The 27626-nt window shown below is 36.1% G+C and overlaps 1 protein-coding gene across 3 annotated transcripts in view; it reads left to right on the forward strand.

Moving 5' to 3' along the window:
* The window catches only part of VPS54 (vacuolar protein sorting 54 homolog (S. cerevisiae)), a 105128-nt gene that overhangs the window by 65995 nt on the left and 11507 nt on the right, over positions 1-27626 (forward strand). For all 3 annotated transcript variants that reach the window (XM_011944623.1, XM_011944630.1, XM_011944635.1), the window contains 8 exons: positions 7799-7928; positions 8522-8703; positions 9171-9283; positions 12243-12306; positions 14904-15009; positions 15878-15965; positions 16516-16637; positions 16751-16831. In XM_011944623.1, the coding sequence (XP_011800013.1) occupies positions 7799-7928; positions 8522-8703; positions 9171-9283; positions 12243-12306; positions 14904-15009; positions 15878-15965; positions 16516-16637; positions 16751-16831 (886 nt within the window). The remainder of the gene's footprint in view (positions 1-7798; positions 7929-8521; positions 8704-9170; positions 9284-12242; positions 12307-14903; positions 15010-15877; positions 15966-16515; positions 16638-16750; positions 16832-27626) is intronic.

Consider the following 27626-nt stretch of genomic DNA (forward strand, 5'->3'; position numbering starts at 1 on the left):
TGATGTTGACAGTGGGGTATTAACGTCTCCCATTATTATTGTATGGGAGTCTAAGTATCTTTGTAGGTCTCTAAGGACTTGCTTTATGAATCTGGATGTTCCTGTATTGGATGCATATATATTTAGGATAGTTAGTTCTTCTTGTTGAATTGATCCCTTTATCATTATATAATGGCTTTGTCTCTTTTGATTTTTGTTGGTTTAAAGTCTGTTTTATCAGAGACCAGGATTGCAACCCCCCTGCTGCTTTTTTGTTTGTTTGCTTTCCATTTGCTTGGTAGATCTTCCTCCATCCTTTTATTTTGAGCCTATGTGTATCTTTGCATGTGAGATGAGTCTCCTGAATGTAGCACATCAATGGGTCTTGACTCTTTATCCAATTTGCCAGTCTGTGTCTTTTATTTGGGGCATTTATCCCATTTACATTTAAGGTTGATATTGTTATGTGTGAATTTGATCCTGTCATTATGATGCTAGCTGGTTATTTCGCCCATTAGTTGATGCAGTTTCTTCCTAGCATCGAAGGTCTTTACAATTTGGCATGTTTTTGCAGTGGCTGGTACCAGTTGTTCCTATCCATGTTTAGTGCTTCCTTCAGGAGCTCTTGTAAGGCAGGCCTGGTGGTGACAGAGTCTCTCAGCATTTGCTTATATGTAAAGGATTTTATTTCTCCTTCACTTATGAAGCTTAGCTTTAGTTTGGCTGGATATGAAATTCTGGGTTGAAAATTCTTTAAGAATGATGAATCTTGGCCCCCACTCTCTTCTGGTTTGTAGGATTTCTGCAGAGAGATCTGCTGTTAGTCTGATGGGCTTCCCTTCGTGGGTAACCTGATCTTTTTCTCTGGCTGCCCTTAACATTTTTTCCTTCCTTTCAACCTTGGTTAATCTGACAATTACGTGTCTTGGAGTTTCTCTTCTCAAGAAGTATCTCTGTGGTGTTCTCTGTTTCCTGAATGTGAATGTTGGCCTGCCTTGTTAGGTTGGGGAAGTTCTCCTGGATAATATCCTGAAGAGTGTTTCCTAACTTGGTTCCACTTTCCCTGTCACTTTCAGGTACACCAGTCAAGCATAGATTTGGTCTTTTCACATAGTCCCATATTTCTTGGAGGCTTTGTTCATTTCTTTTCACTCTTTTTTCTCTAATCTTGTCTTCTCGCTTTATTTCACTAATTTGGTCTTCAGTCACTGATATCCTTTGTTCTGCTTGATCGAATCCGCTATTGAAGCTGTGTATGCTTCACAAAGTTTTCATACTGTGGTTTTCAGCTCCAGCAGGTCATTTAAGCTCTTCTCTAGACTGGTTATTCTAGTTAGCCATTCATCTAATCCTTTTTCAAGGTTTTTAGCTTTCTCGTGATGGGCTAGAACATGCTCCTTTAGCTTGGAGAAGTTTGTTATTACTGACCTTCTGAAACCTACTTCTCAGCTCGTCAAACTCATTCTCCATCCAGTTTTGTTCCCTTGCTGGCGAGGAATTGTATTCCTTTGGAGGAGAAAAGGTATTTTGGCTTTTGGAGTTTTCAGCTTTTCTGCTCTGGTTTCTCCTCATCTTTTTGGTTTTATCTACCTTTGGTTTTTGATGTTGGTGACCTATCGAAGGGATTTTGGTGTGGATGTCCTTTTTGTTGATGTTGATGCTATTCTTTTGTTTGTTAATTTTCTTTCTAGCAGTCACGCCCTCAACTGCAGGTCTGTTGGAGTTTGCTTGAGGTCCACTCCAGGCCCTGTTTGCCTGGGTATCACCAACAGAGGCTGCAGAACAGCAAATATTGCTGCCTGATCCTTCCTTTGGAAGCTTCGTCCCAGAGGGGCACCTGCCTGTTTGAGGTGTCTGTTGGCCCCTACTAGGAGGTGTTTCCCAGTCAGGCTACACGGGGGCCAGGGATCCACTTGAGGAGGCAGTCTGTCTGTTATCAGAGCTTGAACGCTGTGCCGGGAGAACCACTGCTCTCTTCAGAACTCTCAGGCAGGGACGTTGAAGTCTGGAGAAGCTGCTGCCTTTTGTTCAGCTATTCCCTCCCCAGAGGGGTGGAATCCAGAGAGGCAGTAGGTGTTGCTGAGGTGCAGTGGGCTCCACCCAGTTCGAGCTTCCCTGCTGCTTTGTTTACACTGTGAGCATACAACTGCCTACTCAAGCCTCAGCAATGGCAGATGCCCCTTCCCCCACCAAGCTCCTGTGTCCCAAGTCAATCTCAAACTCCTGTGCTACCAGTGAGCAAGACTCCGTGGGTGTGGGACCCACCGAGCCAGGCACAGGAGGGGATCTCCAGGTCTGCCGGTTGCAAAGACCATGGGAAAAGCACAGTATTTGGGAAGGAGTGTCCCACTTTTACAGGTACAGTCACTCACGTCTTCTCTTGACTAGGAAAGGGAAATCCCCCGACCCCTTGCACTTCCCAGGTGAAGCAATGCCCCGCCCTGCTTCAGCTCAACCTCTGTGGGCTGCACCCACTTTCCAACCAGTCCCAATGAGATGAACCAGGTACCTCAGTTGGAAATGCAGAAATCACCCATCTTCTGCATCAATCTCGCTGATAGCTATAGACCGAAGCTGTTCCTGTTCAGCCATCTTGGAAGCGACCGGTCAACTCAGTACTTTATAAAAGTCAACTTATGGTCCTGGAGCTCATAAAGGTCACAGTTACAACAAAGTCAGCTATAACACTGCTCTTCAGTACAAACAAACCAAACCCTGAGCTTACTTAATAAAGTTTACTTAATATAAGAAACTTAATAAAGTTTCTTCTGTGTGCAGGCTAGTATTTTCACATTTACTAGTTAGGGTGCAGTCTAAAACTGCTATAAAAAGAGATGTAGAAACTCTGTAGCTTAAACAATGTAAAATTTATTTTTATATTTATATATTTTTATATTTATATTTCATGTAACATTTCAGAGGTAAGAGGTCGTCAGCTGAGAAGACAGTTCTACCATTCTCAGTGCGTAGTTTCCATCTGTGTCTAAGGTGGCTGTTCTAGCTTTTAGCATTTCATTTTCATCCCTAGCAGCAGGAAGGAGAGGACAAAGGGCTGATACCTTGCTTACTTTGTTTTGCTTTTTAAACATTTTAACAACAGCCATGTAATTTGGGTAGAACTAAGCCCACCTTCCAGCTTCAAGTATCATTTATATTCATCTTCCTCTTAGCCCTTTCATGATCCGTTTGGAACATAAGGCACATATGGGAAGATGTAGCAATTATAAAGTGCTCAGCTCAATTAACTAGCACAAGGTGAATTTGTTGGTGTAATTGTCACCCACCTCAAGAAATATAACTTTACCAGCTCTTCAGAAGCCCCTCTTGCCACTGTAATACTCTACTACTCCTTCCCATAGGAAACCATTAAAACAATTGGTTTTTCCAGTTTTTAAACTTAATGGAATCATATATTTGCTCTTTTGTCTCTGATTTCTTTCATTCAGCATTACAGTTGTGATATCTATCCAGGTTGTTGCATGTAGCAGTGATTTTATCTTTTCTGTACAAATAATCCATTTTATGATACACTACAATGTATGTATGTATTTTACTTTTGATAAGATTTGGGTTTTCATTTTGGATTATCATGAACATTCTTCTAGATACCTTTGATGCACATGTTACAAGCATTTCTGTTGAGTATATACCTGGAAACACAGTATGTGAATGGTTAATTTAGCTAATGCCGACAATTTCTCAAAGTGATTATACTCAGTTACGCTCCCCTCAGAAGTGTGGAACAGTTTGTGTCACTCCACATCTTCCTTCACTCTTGATATTATCAGTCTTTTACACGTTAGCCGTTTTGTTGGGTATGTCGCAAGTGTAGTCATTTTATTTCCCTGATGATTGATAGGAGAGCACCTTTTCATACATTCATTGGCTGCTGGGATATCCTCTTCTATGAAGTGGCTATTCAAGGCCTTTACCCATTTTTCTGTTGGTTTATATTGATTTATGAAGGTTCTTTATGTTATGTCAGCACAGACCTTTTGCCAGTTGTCCATATTGCAGATATCTTCTCCCACTTTCTGTATTGACTTTTCATTCTTACTGGGTTTTTTGGTGAACAGAAGGTCTTAATATAATTCTGTGATTCATTACTTTCCTTTATGATTTATGCTTCTTTGTGTCCTATTTAAGAAATCTTTCCCTACTTTAAAGACTTGAAGATATTTTTTGGTTACTGTCTAGAAACTTTGTTACTGTCTTTTTCACATTAAGACCTACAGTCCATCTAGAATTGATTTTTATGTTTAGTATGAGGGTTAAGATTTTTTTCCCATATGGATATGTTTTTGACCTTGCACCATTTATTGAAAAGGTTGTCTTTCCTACTGCTCTATAATGTCACTCTTGCCGTAAACCAAATATTCAGATAGGTATATCTGTTTCTGCACTCTATTTCGTTCATTTTTCTGTCTTTACACCAGTACCATTAAGTAAAATTGTCATAGTTACTATAGTTACTATAGCTTTTGTTTTCTTAAATAATTTGTTTGTACAGATTGGGTCTTACTATGTTGCCCAGGCTGGTCACTCCTGGCCTCAAGTGATCCTCCTGTGTCAACCTCCCAGAGTGCTGGGCATGAATCACATGCCCAGCAACTGTAGATTTTTAATCCGTATTAATATCTGCGAGAGTAATTTCTCCTACTTTTTCTTCTTTAGGATTGCCTCAGCTCTTCTTGGTCTTTTACGAATCCATATACATTTTAGATTTGTTAGTTCTCTGTTACCTTCACATATATGTTTATATTTTTTTCTTTCTTTTTAAAAACAAGCACAATCCAGAATTTGTACTTATTACTTCCACTCACATCCCAGTGGCCAGCATAATTACGTGACTATGTCTAGCTATAAGGGAAGCTTGAGAAATAAGTCTTTAGCTTGTGGACTATTTGCCCAGCTAGAGCTGTCATTGTGGCAAAAGAGAGAACAGATACTGAAAGATAGTTAGCTTTCTGCCACACCATTTGAGATCCTTTTAAACTGGATGCAGTCTCACAGTTTTGATTTTTCCCCTCCTACCTCCATTGTGGCTCACTTTATACATTGAACCTTCTCTGGCTTTCCCCAATCACATCCTCCTACAGCATGAAGCATAGGTTCTGCAGATGGTTCTTTCTATGTTCAGTAGGCACATAAATGTCTGGGAACTACCAAACCCAAAGGGGCAATGAATTGAGTTTATTTATATGTGTGAGTCTAACTAGTTCTTTCATACAAGGGCCCTGACTATTCCTGTAGCAAGTGTGTTTGCAGTATATAATTGAATCACTGATATAGAACATGCAGAAATACATCTGATGTTTTAACTTTTTTAGTGGTAGATTTTCCCTGTTTTCTTACTTCAAAATAACCTGCAATTTTGTAAGTTTATTGCAGTGCAAATATGGGCACAAAATAGGAAATACTTTTCTAGGCAGGAAATAGGAAAAGAAAAACAATGGAAAAAATTAGAGTTGCAGAGCATAATGTCCTCAAGTTTCATCCATGTTGTAGCATATATCAAAATTTCCTTCCCTTTTAAGGCTGAATAATATTCCATTCACATGTATGTGATACATACATACAAGATGTGTATGTGTATATCACATTTTGTTTATCTCTTCATCCGTTAGTTGACACTTGGGTTGCTTCCACGTCCTGGCTGTTTTGAATAGTGCTGTTATGAATTTGAGTGTACATATAAATACTAGAGATCTTACTTTCAGTTATTTTGGATGTATACCCAGAAGTAGAATTGCAGGATTATGTTTGAGTTTGTTTGCTTTTTTCCTATTAACGTGAAAGTTAGAGATCTAACTGAAGTTAAAAAATAGCAAATCTTTTTTTTTTTTTTCTTTTTTTTTCCTCGCTCCTTCGCCCAGGCTGGAGTGCAGTGGCGCGATCTCGGCTCACTGCAAGCTCCGCCTCCCGGTTTCATGCCATTCTCCTGCCTCAGCCTCCCAAGTAGCTGGGACTACAGGCGCCCACCATGCCCGGCTTATTTTTTTGTATTTTTAGTAGAGATGGGGTTTCACCATGTGTTAGCCGGGATGGTCTCGGTCTCCCAAAGTGCTGGGATTACAGATGTGAGCCACTGTGCCTGGGTCCCAAAAAATCTTTTTAAAAGCAGAATTACAATGAATGAAATGATTTTTAAAAACTAACTTTGTGGCTTTTTGGATTAATTCACTGTATTTTTTTTAAGGACTTGAGTTGTTTTTATTTGCTATTTCCTGTTTATATTTTTGTGAATTGGTAGCGTATTGTCAAGAGTTTCAAATTCATTAATCATTCTGTTACATGGGGGAAATTGTAAGTAATCTTTCAGGAATTAAAAATTTACTTCAATAGTAAAGTTGACTTTGAAATTTAAGCAAGAATTTTGCAGGTATTCTGTTTTGAAATACCACTAGACTGTTTATGTAGAAATAAATGTCAGAGCAGAGGAAGCTTACTCGATTAGAAGTAGACTGATTCTGGGTTCTAGTTCTACTCTCTAGGTCACTTCAACTTTCTAAGATTCAGTGTTCTCCTCCATAGGTAGTTATTTATTTACCTACCTCAGAGTGTGAGAACCAAACAAGATAATGTTTCTGAGAGTACTTTAAGAATATTAATTCCTCTGTTATTTTGAAGCATTAGTAAACAAATTTGGTGATACTATGATTTTGAAGGATAGCAGGTAATAACCTTCTTTAATACCATAACCAATTAGAATGGTAGTTTACCTCAAAGCAATATACACCAGAGTCTCTTTGTAGTATCTTTGAAAAGTATTTTTATTCAACTGAAAGAGAGAAAAATGATGTTAAGGTACTTAACTTGGCTCATGGTAACACTAAACTGAACTGATGGCATGGAATCATTGGTCTTTATATATGCCCCTGGGGGAAAATGTTTAAAAACAGAAAGTTTTACATTTCCCCTCAAAATTGAAAAAAAGTACATTATGTCTTACAAATACTCCTCTTTGAGTTTACGTTCCTTGAAAGCAGAAACCTGTTATATTCCCTCTAGTGCCTAGCACTTAAGCACAGTAAATGCTTAGTAAATACTAGTTCAGTTGAACTGAATATTTATACTCATTCATAATTATAAGTAAAAAGAGAGTCTGTTTTTCATGAAATAACATTCCTTCCCTCTTTTGCCGCCACTGTATCATCCTAAGTGCCTATGCACAACTGTCCCCTGACATAGCTACTACCTTGTACCTAATCTAAAAATTTAATTTTGCTATGGTTTCTGCAGACTTTCCAATTGGAGTCTGAACTAAGTGTTAAAAATACTACAGTGGAGAATGAAAATTCTTATTTAAGGTTATGATAAAATACATTTGTGGTTGGGCACAGTGGCTCACACTTGTAAGCCTAGCACTTTGGGAGGCCGAGGATTGCTTGAGGCCAGGGATATTTGAGACCACCCTGGGCATTGTAGCAATACTCTGTCTCTACAAAATTTTCCAAAAAGATTAGCCAGGTGTGGTAGTGCATATCTGTAGTCCTAGCTACTTGGGAGGCTGAGGTAGGGAGTTCACTTGAGACTAGGAGTTTGAGGTTTCAGTAAGCTCTGAATGTGCCACTGCACTCCAGCCTGGGTGACAGAGCAAGACCATGTCTCAAAACAAACAATAGCTAGATGTAGTTGTATTTCCTGAGCATGTTTAAGTAATATTTCACTATAAAAACTATAAGATATTTGGTACATCATAGAAATTTTCTTCAAATGTGAATTTTATAGCTTTTTCATCCTTTTTATTGATAGGTCACCTATGGAGAATACTATGTTTACAACTTTCCCGGACTAAATCTTACTTTATCATTTTCAGGGTTAGTGAAGACATGAAATTAACTGACTCAGAGCTAGGAAAGCTGGCAAATAATATCCAGGAATTATTATATAGTGCCTCAGATATATGCCATGATCGAGCTGTCAAATTTCTCATGTCAAGAGCAAAGGTAGTTATTTTCATAAAGCTTTATATATTTTATATTTTATACATAATAATTTTGAAGATCTGGAATTATGTCTTTGCTTCCTGTGTTCCCCATAATGTATATTATATTTTTAACATTTAATGTAATGTAATGACCTAGTCAGTGTTACCACTAATGTGGTCTACTAGGGAGATGTTGAGATATAAAATAATCTAAATAAAAGAAATAGGAATTATTAAAGCAATATTTTCAGATAAATGATTAAATGACTTGAAATATATGTTAATAACTAATTTGAAATTAATGTTTTACATATATATGTATATGTATATATGTATACCTAAATATATGTAGTTAAACAAGTTTATAATAAAACTCCAACATTGTGAAAATTTTATAGTATGATCTAAATTCATTTGAACTACTATATTAGTTATAAAGGGATCAGAATCAAATTTGGACCTCTTAAGCATTTCATGCTCAATTTCTGAGTCTGAAGTATTGGGAAATATTATTAAAATAAAAAATATATTATAATTATTGTTAAACTAACTTGGTTTCATAACTCAGTTTGGTGTTACACTAACTCTCATGATTTTTGTATTAAAATTTAGGATGGTTTTCTTGAGAAGCTAAATTCCATGGAATTCATAACACTTTCTAGATTAATGGAAACATTCATTTTAGACACCGAACAGATCTGTGGAAGAAAAAGCATGTCGTTACTTGGAGCACTTCAGAGCCAAGCTAATAAGTTTGTAAATAGGTTTCATGAAGAGAGAAAAACCAAGCTCAGGTATCATCACCATGTCTGTTCTGTTCTTTGATTTTTTCATTTTTCTTTGTGAAACACAGTTCTATTTAAAAGAGTAAATTTAATTGGCCAGTGAAAATGCCTGATAAAGGTTTTTTTAATTAAAGGCAGATTGTGGAATTAAAATCACATTTCTTGGCTTTTCAAAGCTGAGTTAGAATGCTTACTTCTATTAAAATACTTATCAGGAAGATCCTCAGTAAGTTGACTTTTTTTGCCACTCAAAGTTAAGTAAATTGTTTCATCATTCTTTTTGTTTAGGCTGAGATATAAAAAGAGAACTATTTTCTAAGTATTGGTCCTGCTTATGAATGATTCCAGTTTATTAAAGTGTTCAGCACTTTTTAGGTCTTATGTTCTCACTCAGCTCTTCTTCCTTTTCTTTTAAACCAAGGAAGATGGTATTGAAATGTTAAAGTTTACCTTCTTTTCTCTTTACTGTGGACTAGCCTCCTCTTAGACAATGAGCGCTGGAAGCAAGCAGATGTTCCTGCAGAATTTCAGGATCTTGTTGATTCTATATCAGATGGGAAGATTGCTTTACCTGAAAAAAAATCAGGAAGTATGTGTATTCCTTCACACATTCTCTTTCAATTTTATATTGTTTATTCATTTTGTATTAATGCTTAATATTTCTTTAATTGACAATGCCTATTTCAAAGCTAGAACCAATATTTCCAGCTTAGTAAATACTTGACAGGAAACCTGTGGTAATTTATAATAATGATTTCAAATATTTATTGTGTGTAATAACCGTATGCCAGACACTGGACCATGTTTTTTACATGCATTACTCCAGTTCATTCTCACAACGATCTGTTATACAGGTACTATTGTTACTTTGTGTAACAGTGAGGAGCCTTGAGGCTCAGAAGGGTTAAGGAATTTTTATACAAATGATGAGTTGGGATTTGAAACCAGCTTTATATAATTTCATAGCTATGTTCTTAGCTACTGTACCATATTGTTTACATACGTGTATTGAGTAAGCACTAGTTAGCTTCTACTTTGTGTCCTATATTGAGACAGAATTGAGACAGAGATAACAGCTATAATTCTGCTTTAAAGAGGCTAAGTCTAATGTACAAAACCAAAAAATGTATAAGCAATCTAGTTGCACGATAGCGAAAATCCAAACGTAAAGAAAGAAAACCATGAAGGGGACAAAAAAGGAAGAACCACATAGGTAGAGAGAAATCTAGAACATAGAAGTAAAATGATGAGAGAGTTGTCACTGGTATCGAATACCAGTTGAGTTTTCATATGGAAGAGATGGCTGGGAAATACTTTTGTACACTAGTTCAGGTAGAGTCATCATGTGATAATAGTGTAAATTTATTTACAATAATTCTATAAGATTTACAATTATGAAATTCTTGAGTATTTCTAATAGAGGAGGTAGTTGCACTATTTCAAATTTTATGCATTTAATCAAAGTTTTACATTTCTACACAAATATTTTTAAATTGTATACTTCACATTCGCACAAAATGCAACTAGACTGCAAGAGAAAGACTTTAGTAAAATACAAACAGTAACCATTAGTTTGATGCATAGATCATTTACAATCTCAGTAATTCAGTGGAGTGATAGTCAAATTGCAGTTCAGTGCTTAGTAACTGGAAAAGTGAGGAAGGGTAGACAAGTGTAGACTACTTTTTCAACAGATTTGGTTGTGAAGGAAAAGTGAGTGACAAAATAATAGCTAAAGAAGTTAGAGAGGGAAGGTGATTTATGGGGCAAGGTGCATGGAATCGAATCCAGAGTTTAAGAGAAAGGCTACTACTTCTGCCCCTGTGATAAGGAGAAGAGGGTTAAGGACAAGTATAAAATAGATTAGTTGATATAGGGCAGAGAGAAGAATTGAAGAAATTAGGTAAAGTTTTGTCATATGACAGTTTTTAATAGGTAATAGCATTGGGTGGTAGAGTTTTCTAACTGTATGATATTGGCACAACTAAAGCATTCAACTAGCAAGAGCTGATGGAAAAATAAAACACTCTGACCATTCTAAATCGCTAGTTTAAAATTATAAGACTTATCACTCATCTAGTCTTTCAATCTATATTTAATTGACTTCTCTCTATGTGAGGTGGTGTGCTAGATGACTAGGATATATTTTCTGTCCCTGAACAGCTCATGGTCTTTTGATTCCACTGTTAAGCAAACAGAGTGATTTCTGAATTAAAATCATAAATGTGGAACAATTGAATTAATTGTGTATTTTGTTTGAACCATGAACTATTTATTTTCACTTCTTTGGAGGATATTGATGGTAGGAGGTTTCTCTTACATACCTTTCTTCTCAGTCTTTTTTTTCCTCTCTTAATAGCATAGGTGTATGCTATTAGAAGTCCATTAACATTTTACTAGTTCTTTTCAAGTTAAGGATCCTGGATTGTTATCCATTTATCCATGATATATTAATTGGGTTACTAGCCATTCATCTAGGCATTGGAGAAATGAAGGTTACTGGATAGCAGCTAATATTATTTGAGTATTTACTTACACTGTTTTGTTCTAAGTATTTTACAGGTGTTATCTCATTTACAGGTCCATGAGCTAGACATTATTAATATTCCTATTTTACAAATTTAGAAACTAAGGCATAAAGAGGTTAAGCAACTTGCCTAAGTTTACATAGCTAGGAAGTGGTAGAGCTGGGATTCCAGTCCAGGCAGACTGACTTTAGGGCCATTTCTCTTTTCTACTATGCTATGCCACTTCTCTGTAATATAGAGAAGTGGTGAAGACACAGTCCTTACCCTCAAAAAATATACATCTGACATATGTAGTAAATTGTGATTGGAATATATATAGCTCTCAAATATTCAAATGTATATATAAATCCCAGAGGGCCTTGAAGCTTAGGGAAGCATAATGAGTTGCCTATGGTGATCTAATCAATTTGGCTTATCCAGGATACAATCCAGTCCACTGTTCTTTTCACCTCAATATCTTGAATTTTGTTTAAAGAAATATCACATGCTGAAAATAACTTCTGGGTTAAAGTATTAAAAATTAAATATATATCTTTCCATCAAATTTAGAAATTAACTTGTATTCAATAATGATAATAGTAAAGACAACCAATTTAAATGCTAGTTCTGCCTTTCCAAACCTAGTAACTTTTTAAAAAACTATTTGCTGATCATTTACCTTGTGCCAGTCCTAAGGGACAGGCAATTCATAATAATTATTTCTACTGTTAACAACAACCCTGAAAGACACTGTTGTCCACATTTAATAGATTGAGGTAGTGATACTCAAAAGAGGTTAAATAATTGCCCCGAAGTTATGTATCCAGTAATTGGTAGTACTGGTATTCAAATCCAAATCTCTCCAACTTCCAGTATACTTTATTTACTATGTGCCAGATAGTTTCCCAGAAAGTAGATGTTTATTTTCAGAAATGAGATAGTTTTAGGCCTTAAACAGGAACTATCTTCTTCAGCTTTTTCTCCATTATTTTGTTTCATCTGGTACTCATGTCTCTCTTGTTTATTTGCTTTACTCTCTAGCCACAGAAGAAAGGAAACCAGCTGAAGTTCTTATTGTTGAGGGACAACAGTATGCAGTTGTTGGGTGAGTGACACGTTTTTCTTTAGTTGTTGAGTCAACTATTTAAAATACAAGTCTTCTAGTTCTCCCTTGAAGTGAATTGGAAATTTTGGATCCACAATTTTAACAATGTTAAATTTCAATTAACAATTTTAAATCCTACAACGAACTTAAAGGAAACTTTATGGATTTCTTTATCTTCTCTATTCTGTAGCATGCATTATTAAGGACTACACTGGCTTGACACAAAAGGCTTGATTTTTCTCATATAACAAGAAATCGAGACAACCCAAGAGTAATTGTAGTGGATCCCTGATATTATTACTATCCCAGGCTCTTTCTATCTTTTCTTCCATTGCTTTCTTAGAGTGTACCATAACATAGTAGTTTAAGTTGTGGACTCTGGAATCCACACAATGTGGAAAATAGTACTATACACAGAATTATTGTGAGAATTAAGTAATTCATGTAAAGCATTTAGCACAGGTCTAGCACCTCATAAGTTGATAGTTGTTGGTAGTTGTTTTCATTGGCATCATTTGATTCACTAGATCTTTTACCAATAAAAGTATCTCAAATTCAAGTTAACTAAGAAGCATACAAATTCCATCATTTTTTGTCAAGTACTATGTCTTTTATTAAATTGGTAATTAAAATATATCTTAATATTCTTTAACAGTATTTCACAGCTTAAGTGTTTTCATATATATGTGATCTCATTTGATCTTTACAACTACATTGTAAAATAAAGATATTGGGGATTATTATTTCCTTTCTACACTATGAGAAGAAGCTTAGAAGATTAAGTGGTTCAGGTGACCCAAATGGAGTCAGAATTAGAATCTAGGTCTAACTCCCAGTATCTACACCAACATTCTTTTTCACTTTTCTTCTTTAGTTCTTGTCACTGTGTAAGTATTTTTTGAAATGGCCACCCCCTCCAGGAAGAATGTAATTATATGTCCCTCAATTATGGCACTTACCATAGTATAATTGAATTATTTATTTATGTATTGTCTTCTAATTTGGCTCTGAATTCCTCAAAGGTGGAGATCAGGTCTTACCATTTTTATTTTTCTTGGCACGATAATAAGCACTCAAAAAGTATTTATAGAATTAATCCTTTTTCTGAATCTGTATTCAAATACCTGAAGTCCACACATTCTAAACTAAAGCCTCCATTCTTTTCTCTTCTACAGTCCTTCCCTATTTCTGGTAGAGAAAGCTTTCTTCAGTCCTCCTGTAATCCCATCCCTTCAATCTAATTATGATTTCCCTCCTTAACTACTGGTTATCTGGTTGCTCTTCACTTGCTTGATGGAAATGGTCCCCTCTGACCATCTTGCTTTTGGTTTTTTAGGCAAAGAGTCGGTTGCCAAAAAACTGAATTCCCTGGCTAAAGGAGAACTATTATAATTTCTGAGAGACAATTATAAAAGATAAGCAAAGGACTCATGCTCAGTGAGGCAGACTCTAGGAGAAATAAGCATAGAGACCAGTATGCATATATGGTCTGACAAGCTGTAATAAAGGCTAGACACCATCTTTCTTGAATCATTAGTTCCTGATATCCTTCAGGCTTTTATAAATCCTTATTTTACATAGATCTCATTTCTGAGCATCTCATAGAACTTAGATATCCTATGATGAATGGCTTTCTCCTTAATTTCAATCTTATTTAACCTCCCAGTAGTGTGTCTTTTCAGTGTGTGATTTGTCCTACTATGGAAGTGATAACTTTAACTTTATCCTCTTTGGAGAACTTCTTTTTTTTTTTTTTTTTGAGACGGAGCTTTGCTCTTGTTGCCCAGGCTGGAGTGCCATGGCATGATCTCAGCTCACTGCAACCTCCGCCTCCCAGGTTCAAGCGATTTTCCTGCTTCAGCCTTCTGAGTAGCTGGGATTACAGGTGTGCGGCACCATGCCAGGCTAATTTGGAATTTTTAATAGAGACGGGGTTTCTCATTGTCAGGCTGGTCTCAAACTCCCTACTTCCAGTGATCCGTCCACCTTGGCCTCCCAAAGTGCTGGGATTACAGGTGTGAGCCACCGCACCTGGCCAGAGAACCTTTTGTGACCTACCAATAAAATTCTTAGGAGATATGTTTTCCTTAGAAGCATTATAGTTTTGTTTTTTTTTTTTATCTCGCTAAGAAAATCTGGATTTGGTTTTCTTCATCAATTCATTAGTTATGATGGAGGACCTACTATGTTGGTAATCAGAAACACTGAATAGGCTTTTTGTCAGTGTTTCTGAATTGGCTAAGGAATGCAATACCTGTCTTATTGAAGTGACTCCCTTAATAAGAATGCCATACAGAGAGTGCTATGCCTGTTGTGCAGAATTTAAGGAGCCACTCATTCTCAGTGTTGTGCAAGCTGATCCTGCAATTGCACAGAGTAAGTGCCTCTTTAAATTTTGCATTCTAGACACCTCTCTTGTCTTGTGTTAGTCAAGAACCTGCTGTACTAGTAGGTAAAAACGCATACTTTAACAGTTACCAAGATCGTTGTATTCTCAGAGATCCTTTGTGCCATTAAGTAATTTGATTTTTATATGCCAAATCCTTTTAATTTTTCTTGTTTTTATTTCTTATCGGGCCATTTTTCTTTTCTTGTAGAACCGTATTGCTGTTAATAAGAATTATCCTTGAATATTGCCAGTGTGTGGATAACATCCCATCTGTTACTACTGACATGCTTACTCGTCTGTCAGATTTATTGAAGGTGTGTATGACTTCATTATGGAAAAATTGTTTGAAGAATTAATACATTAGGGTGTGACTAATCTTTTAACTCAAAGACATTTCAAGGTCAAGTTATCTTTAAGACGTTAGTTTTGTAACATTTGATTGTGGTTGAATCACAACATGTTGTTGGAAACAGGCTGCCTGCTTCCTTCTTACTCCACAGTTAGTGATCCTCATTCACCCATAGAGTTGTTAATGACATTGGAGACAGGAGATGATTTGTTCGTTAGGTGCTGAATATGACTGAGGCCACTTAGGTCAAAAAACCTGGACTGGCTTCAAATGTGCATGGAAGGAATTCACTGAACTTTACAAAATTCACCTCACTAAGGTTAGAGATTTTTCTTGCATCATTCTTTCAGAACCATTGATATAAAATGAAAATGTGATGATTTTATTCAGCCATTTCATATTGAAATATTTTAAACTACCAGTACAGTGGAAAGGCTTTATTATTTTTTTTCAAGCCTCTAATCTATTAATTCTGTTCTGACTTGAGTTGTCATGTTTTAGTGGAGAAAGATTTTTATAACTTTTGAAAATAGAACTTCCCAACAAGAATGACTGAAACCGAATTTGTTTTTTAAATGCAAAGTGAAGTTTAATTTCTGCAAACTGATTTTTAGAATTTTTCAACTTTTTTCTTATGAGTAAATATTATCATTTAGAATTTCCCCTTCTCATTTCTTTTTCATTAAATAAATAGATACTAATTGCTTCTACTAGATAATTCATTTGGCCATTGAATGAGAGGAAAAGACAATGTATTTTTATAACGGCACATTGCCAGGATATAAAGAATAGTTTTTAATACATTTGGGGTTTTTTTCTCCTTCTTTTGTTAGTACTTCAATTCAAGAAGTTGCCAGTTAGTTCTTGGAGCTGGTGCACTGCAAGTTGTTGGACTAAAAACGATAACTACAAAAAATTTGGGTATGGATTCTTGCATTTAATTCACTTGCTGAAGTGTTGACAGTGATGTCACTGTACTCATCATGTTTTTTTATACCTGATGTTTTCATGGCTCTAACCAAAGTGTCATTACTCTAAAAATAAATGCTACTTACTCTTTTATGTATACTCATCACTGAAAACACTAACCATGGGGAAAAGGTTACGATGCATTTCCCCTCCAAGTGTAAGTTACTTGGAAGTTACACCACTCTAGAAAATATTAAGATATAATGTGTATAAAGTATTTGGGGGTGAAAGGTATCTGAATGTCAGAAGAGAATCAGATGTCTTGTTATTGTGATACTGATAATACAACTTGAGTCCTTTGTGAAAGCAGCATGTTCATTACATTATTCAGTATCAAATTATTAAAATGAAATATGTTGCCTTCTGCCATAGTGCTCTTCATTTATGAAATAAACTGGATCTTTATAAGTGATGTTTTTTATTTGATTTGATTTGTAATTAAAATCAACTAATATCTTTTTTTAAAATCTCTCCATTATATATCCACTCCCTGGACCTTCAGCTCTTTCTTCACGATGTTTGCAGTTAATTGTGCACTACATTCCTGTGATCCGGGCTCATTTTGAAGCTCGACTACCACCTAAGCAATATAGCATGCTTAGGCATTTTGATCATATCACTAAGGTACTTTTTCATATATTTTCTATTGGAGTTCCATAAGTTTAGATCCTTAATTGTTAAGTATTTTTTAAATGTGTCCCAGGGACTTAAAAATACAATATCATTTCTCATTGCAGGACTACCATGATCACATAGCTGAAATATCAGCTAAGCTTGTAGCGATAATGGATAGCTTATTTGACAAGCTGTTATCTAAGGTAATGATTTATAGACATTATTAGACTTTGTTCAAAGGCATTATGATTGTCTATTTTATAAGGAGTACTTTATAAATTAAGATGTGAAAAAATAATCTAAACTTTCATAGGATATACCAATTAGTAGAATTTTAATTTTTTTTTCAGGAAAATGTGATGATGTGCTGTGGCCAAGACCACCCATAGTGGTCTAACCTGCAGTTATCTAACAAATTATTCAGGGTTTAGAAAACAACTCAACAAAATTTTCAGATTTCCAAAACAGCTGATATTCTTATTCTAGGGGGCTGGTGAGAGTAGCAGAGATGATTCTAAGGATGGTAGAAACCCTAAGCAGAAGTATTTTTGTGTTAATTCATTTCAACATTCATTTCTTGTTTGTTTTTCATTCCCAATATGTCATTAAATGAAGCAGTGTTCCCCAAAGAATTCGCAATTATACTGGGAGAGTATCTTCAGAAAAATGTCATTTAGTCAGCCCCAGTCACTCTTGATTTGTCTTTCACTCTTTCCTTTCCCTAAGTTTTTCAATTCATGTCTTAGGGGGAAGGCCAAAATTTCATAACTTGAAAGTCTGAAAGTTTACTCACTGTATACTTTCTGTCCAAGATCATATTTGGAGTAACCTTAATAGCAAGGAACTTTGATTTGCTTTTTGTCCTACTTGCATCCTTCAGATTCCAAAATGACAGAACAGCAGGTACATAAGAATCAAAAGGGCAAGATAAAGTGGTGCCTGTTCACTCACACAAGACTACCCAAACACATACTCTATTAGCCTTCAGAAGAATTATATCACAAGTTGTCTAAAAACCCCACTGTTCAATCATGAGAGAATGAGATTAAAATAGATAAATAACATCTTATTAATAATAATATTATGAAAGTGACTTTTACTTCCCAGATTCCTTGAAAGGGTCTCTGACTCCCAGGAATCCCCATACTACCCCAACCTCTGGTGTAGTTGATAATACAGATGTTTTATGCTTCACTTTTAAGAAGTTTAAGGAATTCGTAGTTATATACAAACATACCTATACTATGTTATACCTATTAAATTAGTTTCTAGTTGTGGAGGGAGAACAATTACTGTTTAGAGATGCTTTATTTTCTTCATGGGTGCTAAGTACAAGCTACATTCAAAAGCAGTTCTACCAGTTTCCTTTTCGATATACAGCATTCTTCTGTGTACCAAAAGTCAGTAACATACTGTGTCAGTTCTCAAGAAGCTTACCATCTAACAAGGTAGAAGACTGTAAACAGCTAACAGTGGAGAATAAAACATATGTTAAATAGTGGAACTAGGCTGGGAATAGTGGAACTAGGCTTGAGTCCAGGAGTTCCAGCCTGCAGTGAGCTGTGATCATCCCGCTGCACTCCAGTCTAGGTGACAGAGCAAGACCCTGTCTCTAAAACAAACAAACAAAAAAATTAGTGGAACTATTAATAGGCTGTGGAATGTAATGAAGAAAAACCAAAAATGTGCTAGTACTCTTAAAACTCTGACTTTAGTCTGTCACTTTGGTCATCCACAGAGTTTTTGAATAAGAATTGTCACAGTGACTAGACTTTTTCCTATGGCAACTTAGTCTTTTTTCTGTAAAGAAAAGAGAATTGTTTAATGAACTTCGCATGTATGCATCACCTATATTTGTTATTAACAATTTGCCTTTTCTGAGAAAATATTTTATAATAAATTCAGGCATTATGGTATTTTATCCCTAAATACCTAAGTATGCATTTTTAAAAACTAAGAACATTTTTACATAACCACACTATTATCACACCTAACAAAATTGACAATTCCTCAAAAAAATCGAATACTTATTTTCCTATTTGAAACTTACTAATTGTCCCAAAAATGTCTTTTTATAATAATTTGTTTGGACAAAGGCTTCTGCACAGTTCATAGATCGCATTTGGTGATTATGTCTCTTAAGTCTTTTAAGTCATTTAAAAATATATATATCATTGACCTGCTGAAGAATATGGACAGGCTTTTATAACATAATGTTCTCTCTAGTATCTTCTCCATTGATGATTTTTCCTGTTACTCTGGCACATTACATTCTTCCTGTGTTAACAAGTCTCTCTTTGCCACTCCGTGTTCTGTTTGCTTTCATGTGTTGCTCAGGAGTTTGACCCTGTTTTTAATTAATATCAAAATAGCAGACAGTGTTTGGTTTGGGTTTGCCTTTCAGTTTTTAACCTATCATGTTCTTATCTGAAAATATAATTTTAGGGAAGAAGGATGACACAGTAACATATAGGTTGATTCTAAGAAGCTAATAAGTGGCCATGCGTGGTGGCTCAAGCCTGTAATCCTAGCACTTTGGGAGACTGAGGCACGTGGATCACCTGAGGTCAGAAGTTCGAGACCAGCTTGGCCAATATGGTGAAACCCTGTCTCTACCAAAAATACAAAAAAAATTAGCCAGGCGTGGTGGTGGGCACCTGTAATCTCAGCTACTCGGGAGGCTGAGGCAGGAGAGTTGCTTGAACCCGGGAGCGGAGGTTGCAGTGGGCCGAGATGGCACCATTGCACTCCAGCCTGGGCAACAAGAGCGAAACTCTGTCTCAAAAAAAAAAAAAAGCGGCCAGCGTGGTCACTCACGCCTGTAATCCCAGCACTTTGGGAGGCCGAGGTGGGTGGATCATGAGATCAGGAGTTCAAGACCAGCCTGGTCAAGATGGTGAAACCCCATCTCTACTAAAAATACAAAAATTAGCCAGGCATGGTAGCAGGTGCTTGTAGTCCCAGCTACTCGGAGGCTATGGCAGAGAATTGCTTGAACCCGTGAGGTGGAGTTTGCAGTGAGCCAAGATCACGCCACTGCACTCCAGCCTGGGTGACAGAGCAAGACTCTGTCTCAAAAAAAGAAAGCAGCTAATAAGTAAGGGTACCATTGCCTGGGTAGAATGAAACAATATCTAACTGTACTAAAAGGTAGACTAATGTTCCAACCACCATTCATTTATTCATTCATTCTGTAAGTTATGTATTAATATAAATATAAACTGTTTTGTTCAGTATCAGGGATACACAAGGGTGAATAAGCCTTTGATCTTGTCCTCCAATAGCAAAATATTTAGTTGGGGAAGTAGATCAATAACTATGACAGGATGTAGGATATATGTAAAGTGTTATAAATAAGAACTAATTTAGTGCTGGAGCTTTTAAGGCTTTGAAAGAGATGGTTGTCAGCTGGTGAAGAAGATCTGGGAAAGCTTTATCAATGAGGCATGCATATAAATTTTGCTTTTAAGGATAGATAAGATGAAGGCAGATGAAATTGAGGTGAAGAGATCTCTGAGGTAACAGCATAAGCAAACATGTTGATAGAAATCTTAAGGCAATTCATTATCAGAGTTTTGGAGTCAGGTAGACCTAAATTCAAATGTCTTATCTGTCACATACTAGCTGTTGAAGGACGTTGGGCAAATTATTAATCTCCTTAAGCCTCTGTTTCTGTCTCTAAATGAGGATAATAGTGGAGCCTACTTCATAAGGTTGTATTAATGAGATAATATATGTGGACTGCTTTCCTTTTATCATGTATCTGACTATAGCAAGTTCTAGTAAATATTGACTGCTAATGCTTTTGCTGTTATTGTTATTAATAATAAAGGTAATAGTTCTATTTGGCTAATGCATCAGAGTGGGCACACATGAGTGGGAGATATGGTGGAAAGATAGTAGAGAGCTGTGACTACCAGTAGAAAACTAAGCAATTTATATCAGGTCTATTGAGGTATAATTTACACTCAGTAAAATTCACCTTCTCTAAGTGTATGATTTAATTAGCAAACACAGATAGTAGAACTGCAAGTTATAGAACGTCATTGGTAAACATTCTCTTGGGCACTTTTGTAGTCAGTTCACTCCCCATACTTGGCCTCTGAAAGCTACTGATCAGATGTTTATCCATGTAGTTTTGCCTTTTCCAGAATATCCTCTAAGTAGAATTATACAGAACGTAGTCTACTATCCCACACTTCATTTAACATGTTTTTGGAGTTCATGGATGTTACAGCATGTGTCAGTGGTTTGTTCTGTTTTATTGTAGAGTAGTATTCATTGTATGGATTCACTACTATTTGTTTATCCATTCGCCAATTGATAGACATTTGAATTTTCTCCAGTTTTTGGCTGTTATGAAGAAAGCTATTATAAGCATCCATGTATAGGCTTTGTGTAGGTATGTGTTTACATTTCTTTAGTATCAATACCTTGGACTAAGATGGGCAATTGTGGATTATGGAAATATAAAACTTTATGGTAACTTTATAAGAAACTGCAAAACTTTTCTAAAATTTTCTGAAGCGCATCATATTGCCTTTTTACTTGCCATGTAGAAGAGTTCCAGGTGCTCTTCACCATCACTTTATTTTTTAATGTTAGTCCTCTTGTAGGTGTGTATGGAGTGATATCTCATTGTGGTTTTAAGTTGCATAATGACAGATATGTTAAGCATCTTTTCATGTGCTAGTTTTCCATTCATATCTTTTCTTTGGTAAAGTGTTGGTTCAGATTTCTTGCTCGTTTAAAAATATTAGGTTGTTCGTCTTCTTATAAGAGTTCCTTATATATCTTGGATACAAGTTCTTTATCGGGTATGTGGTTTCTAAGTGTTTTCTCCCAGTTTGTGGCTTGTCTTTTCGTTTCATTAACAGTGTCTTAGAGCAATTTTTGATTTTAATGAAATTAAATTTTTTTTTTTTTTATTGTTCATGCTGCTTGTGTCCTATACTGAGAAATCTTTTTTTTTTTTTGAGACAGAGTTTTGCTCTTGTTGCCCAGGCTGGAGTGCAATGGCACGATCTCAGCTCACCACAACTTCCACCTCCTGGGTTCAAGCGATTGTCCTGCCTCAGCCTCCTGAATAACTGGAATTATAGGCATGCACCACCACACCCAGCTAATTTTATGTTTTCAGTAGAGACGAGGTTTCTCCATGTTGGTCAGGCTGGTCTCGAACTCCCGACCTCAGGTGATCTGCCTGCCTCGGCCTCCCAAAGTGCTGGGATTACAGGCGTGAGCCACTGTGCCCAGCCAAGAAATCTTTGTATAATGCAAGTTACAAAGATATTCTCCAAATTTTTTTCTAGAATGTTATTGTTTTAGGTTTTATATTTAAGTCTATGATTCATTTCTAGTTGATATTTATATATAATGCAAAGTGTAAGTCAGTGCTCATTTTTCATCGTTCCAGCACCTTTTGTTAAAAAGACTATCATTTCTCCATTGGCACCTTTGTTAAAAATCAGCTGCTTTCATTTGATTTTATTTTGAGATTATATTCTGTTCCAGTACCACACTGTCTTAGCTACTCTAGCATTATTGTAAATCTTGAAATAAGATAATGTGAGCTCACTAATATTGTTCTTTTTCAAAATTGTTTTGGCTATTCTAGGTCCTTAGCTTTTCCCTATAAATTTTAACTCAGCTTATCAAATACTACCAAAAAGGCTGCTCAGATTTTGATTGAAATTGCATTGAACTTATAGATCACTTGGGGTAGAATTGACGTTGAGCCTTCTGATCCACAAACAGGGTATATCCAGTTTTGTACTAGAGCCAGATTGCACCTGCTAGCCAGAACCTATGTTGTGTATCTCTTCCCAATACTACATTCAGTAACAGCACACTGGTAACTTTGCCCATGGTGTGAATATTTACACCACAGAAATGAACAAATACTACAAACCAGTGCTTTTCCCCCAGCGAGCCCATTAAATGTTTACCACACACCACTGGGCCTATCTCTTTACTCCTTACATCTTTAATGTCTTTGAGCAAAATTTTGTAGTTTTCGGTAAACAGATAATGCACACATTTTATTAGATTTACCCCTAAGTATTTCTTGATTTTTGATGCTATTGTAAATGGTGTTTTTTTAAAGATTTACATTTCCAATTATTCAATGCTTGCGTATTAAAACACCTTGAATTTTTCTGTATTAACTTTATGTCCTACATCCTTGCTAAACTCACATATTAGTTATAATGCCAATTTTGTAGATTCTTTGGGATTTTTCTACATGCACAGTCATGTTGTCTACAAATAGAATTTTGCATCTTTTTAAATCTGTATGCCTTTTATTTCTTTTCCTTGCTTTATGGCACTGGCTAGGACTTTCAGCACAACGTTGAATAAAATTGGTGAAAGCAGATATGCTTGGTTTCTCCAGTCTTGGGACAAAATGTTCAGTCTTGAACCATTAAGTATGATGTTAACTGTAGTTTTTTTTTTAGAGGCCTTTATCAGGTTAAGGAAGATTATTTCTGTTCAAGTTTGCTGAGAGGTTTGTATGATGATCAGATGTTGAATTTTGTCAAATACTTTTTATGCATCTGTTGAGATGATCATATATGGTCTGCCTTTCTTAGTCTCAAGAAATTAATTTCTTTATTTCTAAATATTTTAGGATTGCCTTTAGGATTGCCAAGGTGAATTACCTTAATTGATTTTTTACTGTTGAGCCAACCTTGCATTCATGGGATAAACCTACTTAAGGATTTTTTTGTGTGGCGGGGGGTATTATGAAGGATATTAGTCTATAGGGTTCTTTGTTTTGTTTTGAAGTGCCTATTTGATTTTGGTTTCAGAGTAATACTGGACTCATAAAATGAGTTGGAAAGTATTCTTCCTCCTATGTTTCCTGTAAGAAGAATTTGTGGGGAATTGGTATTATTTTTTCCTCAAGTTTTAGGTTAGAATTTTTCAGTAAAACCATTTGGTCTTTGTTCTTGCTTTATAGGCACATTTTTAATAAGTTCATTTAAAAAAGACATACAGTTCTATGTGGGTAATCTACTTGAGTACACTTTGGAAGTTTGTTTCTTTGAATGGATTTATCCATTTCATCTATTATTAACTTGGAAGCATTAACTTGTATATAATATTCCTTTACTCTTTTAATGTCAGTGAGGATCTGTGTTATCTGCTCTTTCTTGATATTGGTAATGGTGTTAATTTATAAAGTCTTCCTCACCTCCCCCTTTCTGGCTAGAAGTTTATCACATGTTTTGATCTTTTACTTTTAGTAAAAGTAAATATTTCCTGCTCTTTTTCTGCTTTTTATTTTCCTACTCCAGTCTGTATTATTTATTTTCTATTTTCTTTTAACCTTGCTTTGAATTTAATTTACTGTTTTCTGATTTCTCAAGGTAGAAGCCCAGATTTTTGATTTGAGACCTTTCTTTCCTTTTTTGAATGTAAGCGTTTGATGCTCTGTATTTTCCTTTGTGTACTGCTTTTGCTGTGTCCTGTAAATTTTGATACTCTGTGCTTTTATTTTTATTTGATTCAAAATATTTTCTAATTGCTCTTGTGATTCTTCTTTGGCCTTGGGTTATTTGGAAGTCTGTTACTTAATTTCTAAATATTTTAGGCTTTTCCAGCAATTTTTCTTTTGATCTCAAGTCTCATTCTCTTTTGGTCTGCAAACAGACTTTGTATGACTCCAGTTATTTTATATCTAAGATTTCTTTTGTGGCCCAGAATGTGGCCGAAGAATATCTTGGCTAATGTTCCACATGCAAATGAAAAGAATGTGTATTTTGCTGTTGTTGGGTAGAGTGTCCTGTGTATATCAACTAGGTGGTGTTGGTTGGTAGTGTTATTTAGGTCTTTTCTGTCCTTACTGATTTTCTGTCTACTTGTTATATCAATTACTGAGAGATGAGCACTGAAGTTTTTTACTATAATTGTAAATTTGTCTGTTTTTCTCTTCAGATCTTTGCAAGTTTTTGTTATATGTATCTTGAAGTTCTATTGCTGCATACATGCACATTTAGGATTACTGTGTTTTATTAATATTTGTTATGTGATGTCTTTTTTTTTTTTTAGACAGAGGCTTGCTCTGTTGCCTGGGCTGGAGTGCAGTGGTGCAATCTCAGCTCACTGCAACCTCTGCCTCCCAGGGTCAAGTGATTCTCCTGCCTCAGCCTCCCGAGTAGCTAGGATTACAGGTGCCCACCACCACACCTAGCTAATTTTTGTATTTTTAGTAGAGATGGGGTTTCACCATGTTGGCCAGGCTGGTCTTGAACTCCTGACCTCAGGTGATCCACCCACCTCTGTCTTCCAAAATGCTGGGATTACAGGCATGAGCCACTGCATCCAGCCTGTGATATCCTTTTTTCAGCTGGTTATATTCCTTCTTTTGAAGTGCACATTATCTAATACGAATGTAACCATTCCAGTTTTTTTGAATAGTGTTTTTATAGTGTTTCTCTTACTATCCTTTTGTTTTTAACATATGTATGCCTTAATATTTAAAGTTAGTTTCTTATACCCAGAATGAAGCTGGATCTTGCTTTTTTGCCTTAGTCTGACAATTGCTGTCTTTTATTGACCTATTAAACCATTTAAATTTTTTATATAGTTAGATTTAAATCTGTCATCTTGCTAGTTGTCTTCTGTTTGTTCCTTCTGTTTTTTGACTGATTTTCCCCTCTTTTTTCAGATTAAATGTCTTTTATAGTTTCATTTTGTTTAATCTTTAAAGTTGGTGTACTAGCTATATTTCTGTTTGTTTCTAGTAGCTGCTCTAGGGATTATAACATACATCTTTAAGTTTACCTTTAAATAATATGGTGACATTACTTCCCTGATTGTATAAGAACTTTATGACAGGATACCTGTTTTCTCTCTCTCCTACTGTGTGCTGTTGTTGTTATACATTTTACTTCTACGTATTTTATAAAACCCATGATACCTTGCCACTGTTTTTGCTTTAGATTATCAGTTATCTTTTAAAGTGATAAAAATGATGAAAACAATGCCTTTTATATTTATCCTCATTTTTATGAAAAAATGAGGGTAAATTTTTGGAGCTCTTCATTACTTTGCTTGGATCTGTCCAATACCATACTCTTCTGCCTGAAAACATTCCATTCATATTTCTTGTGTATATACTGCCAGCAATGAATCACCTCAGTTTTTGTTTGAAAAAGCCTGTATTTCCTCTTCATTTTTCAAAGATAGTTTTGCTAGATGTAGAATTCAGTTCAATTGTTTTCTGGCTTGCACAGTTTTCAACAAGAAGTCTGCTGTAATTCTTTGTTTTTTTGCTGTATTTGCCTTCAAAATATTGTCTTTGATTTTCAGCAGTTTCACTATGATGTGTCTAAGTTTTGTGTGTTTTTGATCATGCTTGAGTTTCCTCTGCACTTCTTGAACCTGTTGTGTGTTTCCTTTTTTATAGTTTCAATTTCTCCCTTGAGATTTCAGTTTCATTAGATCCTTTAACATGTTAATCAGTTATTTTATTTATTTTAGTTATGTTATGTTATGTTATGTTATGTTATGTTATGTTATGTTATGTTATTTTTGAGACAGTCCCACTCTTGCCCAGGCTGGAGCACAGCTGCATGATCTCAGCTCACTACGACCTCCACCTCCTGGGTTTAAGCAATTCTCATGTCTCAGCTCTGGGTAGCTGGCATGCGTCACCACACCGAGCTAATTTTTGTATTTTTAGTAGAGATGGGGTTTTGCTATGTTGGCCAGACTGGTCTCAACTCCTGACTTCAGGTGATCCACCCGCTTCAGCCTCCAAGTGCTCGGAGTACAGGCATGAGCCACTGCACCTGGCCTAATCAGTTATTTTTATATCTCCCTCTAATCATTTCAACATCGGGATTATCTCTGAGTCTGATTCTGTTGGTTGCTTTATTTCTTGACAGTGGGATACTGTTTTCTTTTTTGTATATTTTGTAATTTTTTAATTAAATGCTGAACCTTGTATGTAGAAGAACAGTAGAGACTGTGAGGTAAATGGTGTTTATGCATGGAAATGGACTTGCCTCTTCTGTCAGGCTATTTTTGTTATGGTTTGAATCAAATTATTCAATAATCAAGCTGGGTTTCTGTTTTGTTGTTCCTGCTGTTATCCTTAGTATGCCAGAGGCTTCCAACCCCTTCAGTAGTAGGCTGCTACTCCCTTGTGTTTAATGTAGGGCCTGAGGTGTTGTTAGAGGGTTTTTCTCAGTGTTTGTTTCACCCTCATCTTTTAGTCGTCTCTGTACATCTGCACTATAGAGCAGGAGTCTTTCTCTAGACTCTCAGTGCTGGGCTCTTAAGAGTAATAGGGGAAATATCTGTTCTTCTTGTCTGGTCTCCATCTTAGGTAGAGTCTATATACCTGGCCTTGAATGTGGAGCCCATACTTCTGCTCACAACCTCTGCTTTGATTGGTACAAGATCCTGGGCTTCAGGTGTTTTTGTCCCTTCCTTCAGCAGCAGGCATGCTTTTTCGTTTCGTTTCGTTTTGAGACAGAGTTTTGCTCTCGTCTCCCAGGCTGGAGTGCAATGGCGTAATCTCAGCTCACTGTAACCTCTGCCTCCTGGATTCAAGCGATTCTCCTGCCTCAACCTTCTGAGTAGCTAGGATTACAGGCATGCACCATCATGCCCAGCTAATTTTGTATTTTTAGTAGAGATAGGGTTTCACCATGTTGGCCAGGCTGCTCTCAAACTCTTGACCTCAGGTGATCCACCCTCCTTGGCCTCCCAAAGTGCTGGGATTACAGACATGAGCCACCATGCCCAGCCCAGGAGCAGGCATGTTTTGTTCCTGCCTTCACACAGTGACCCCAGTGGTGAAAGTTTGGTGCCCCTTCTCAGTGACTTAGGCCTTTTACTTTGTATGAGAATAGGGTTTGGGGGAAATGGATGGCATTTGTTTCTATTCCCTTGTGGCAACTAATCACCTCCTGAATACCTGTGCTACTGAGAGTGGATTTTTATGGTCGTCTCCCTTTGATCCTCCTGTTTCTTCTGAGTACC

This window comes from Colobus angolensis, unplaced genomic scaffold (genome assembly GCF_000951035.1).
Source record: "Colobus angolensis palliatus isolate OR3802 unplaced genomic scaffold, Cang.pa_1.0 Scaffold105, whole genome shotgun sequence".
NCBI lineage: Eukaryota > Metazoa > Chordata > Mammalia > Primates > Cercopithecidae > Colobus > Colobus angolensis.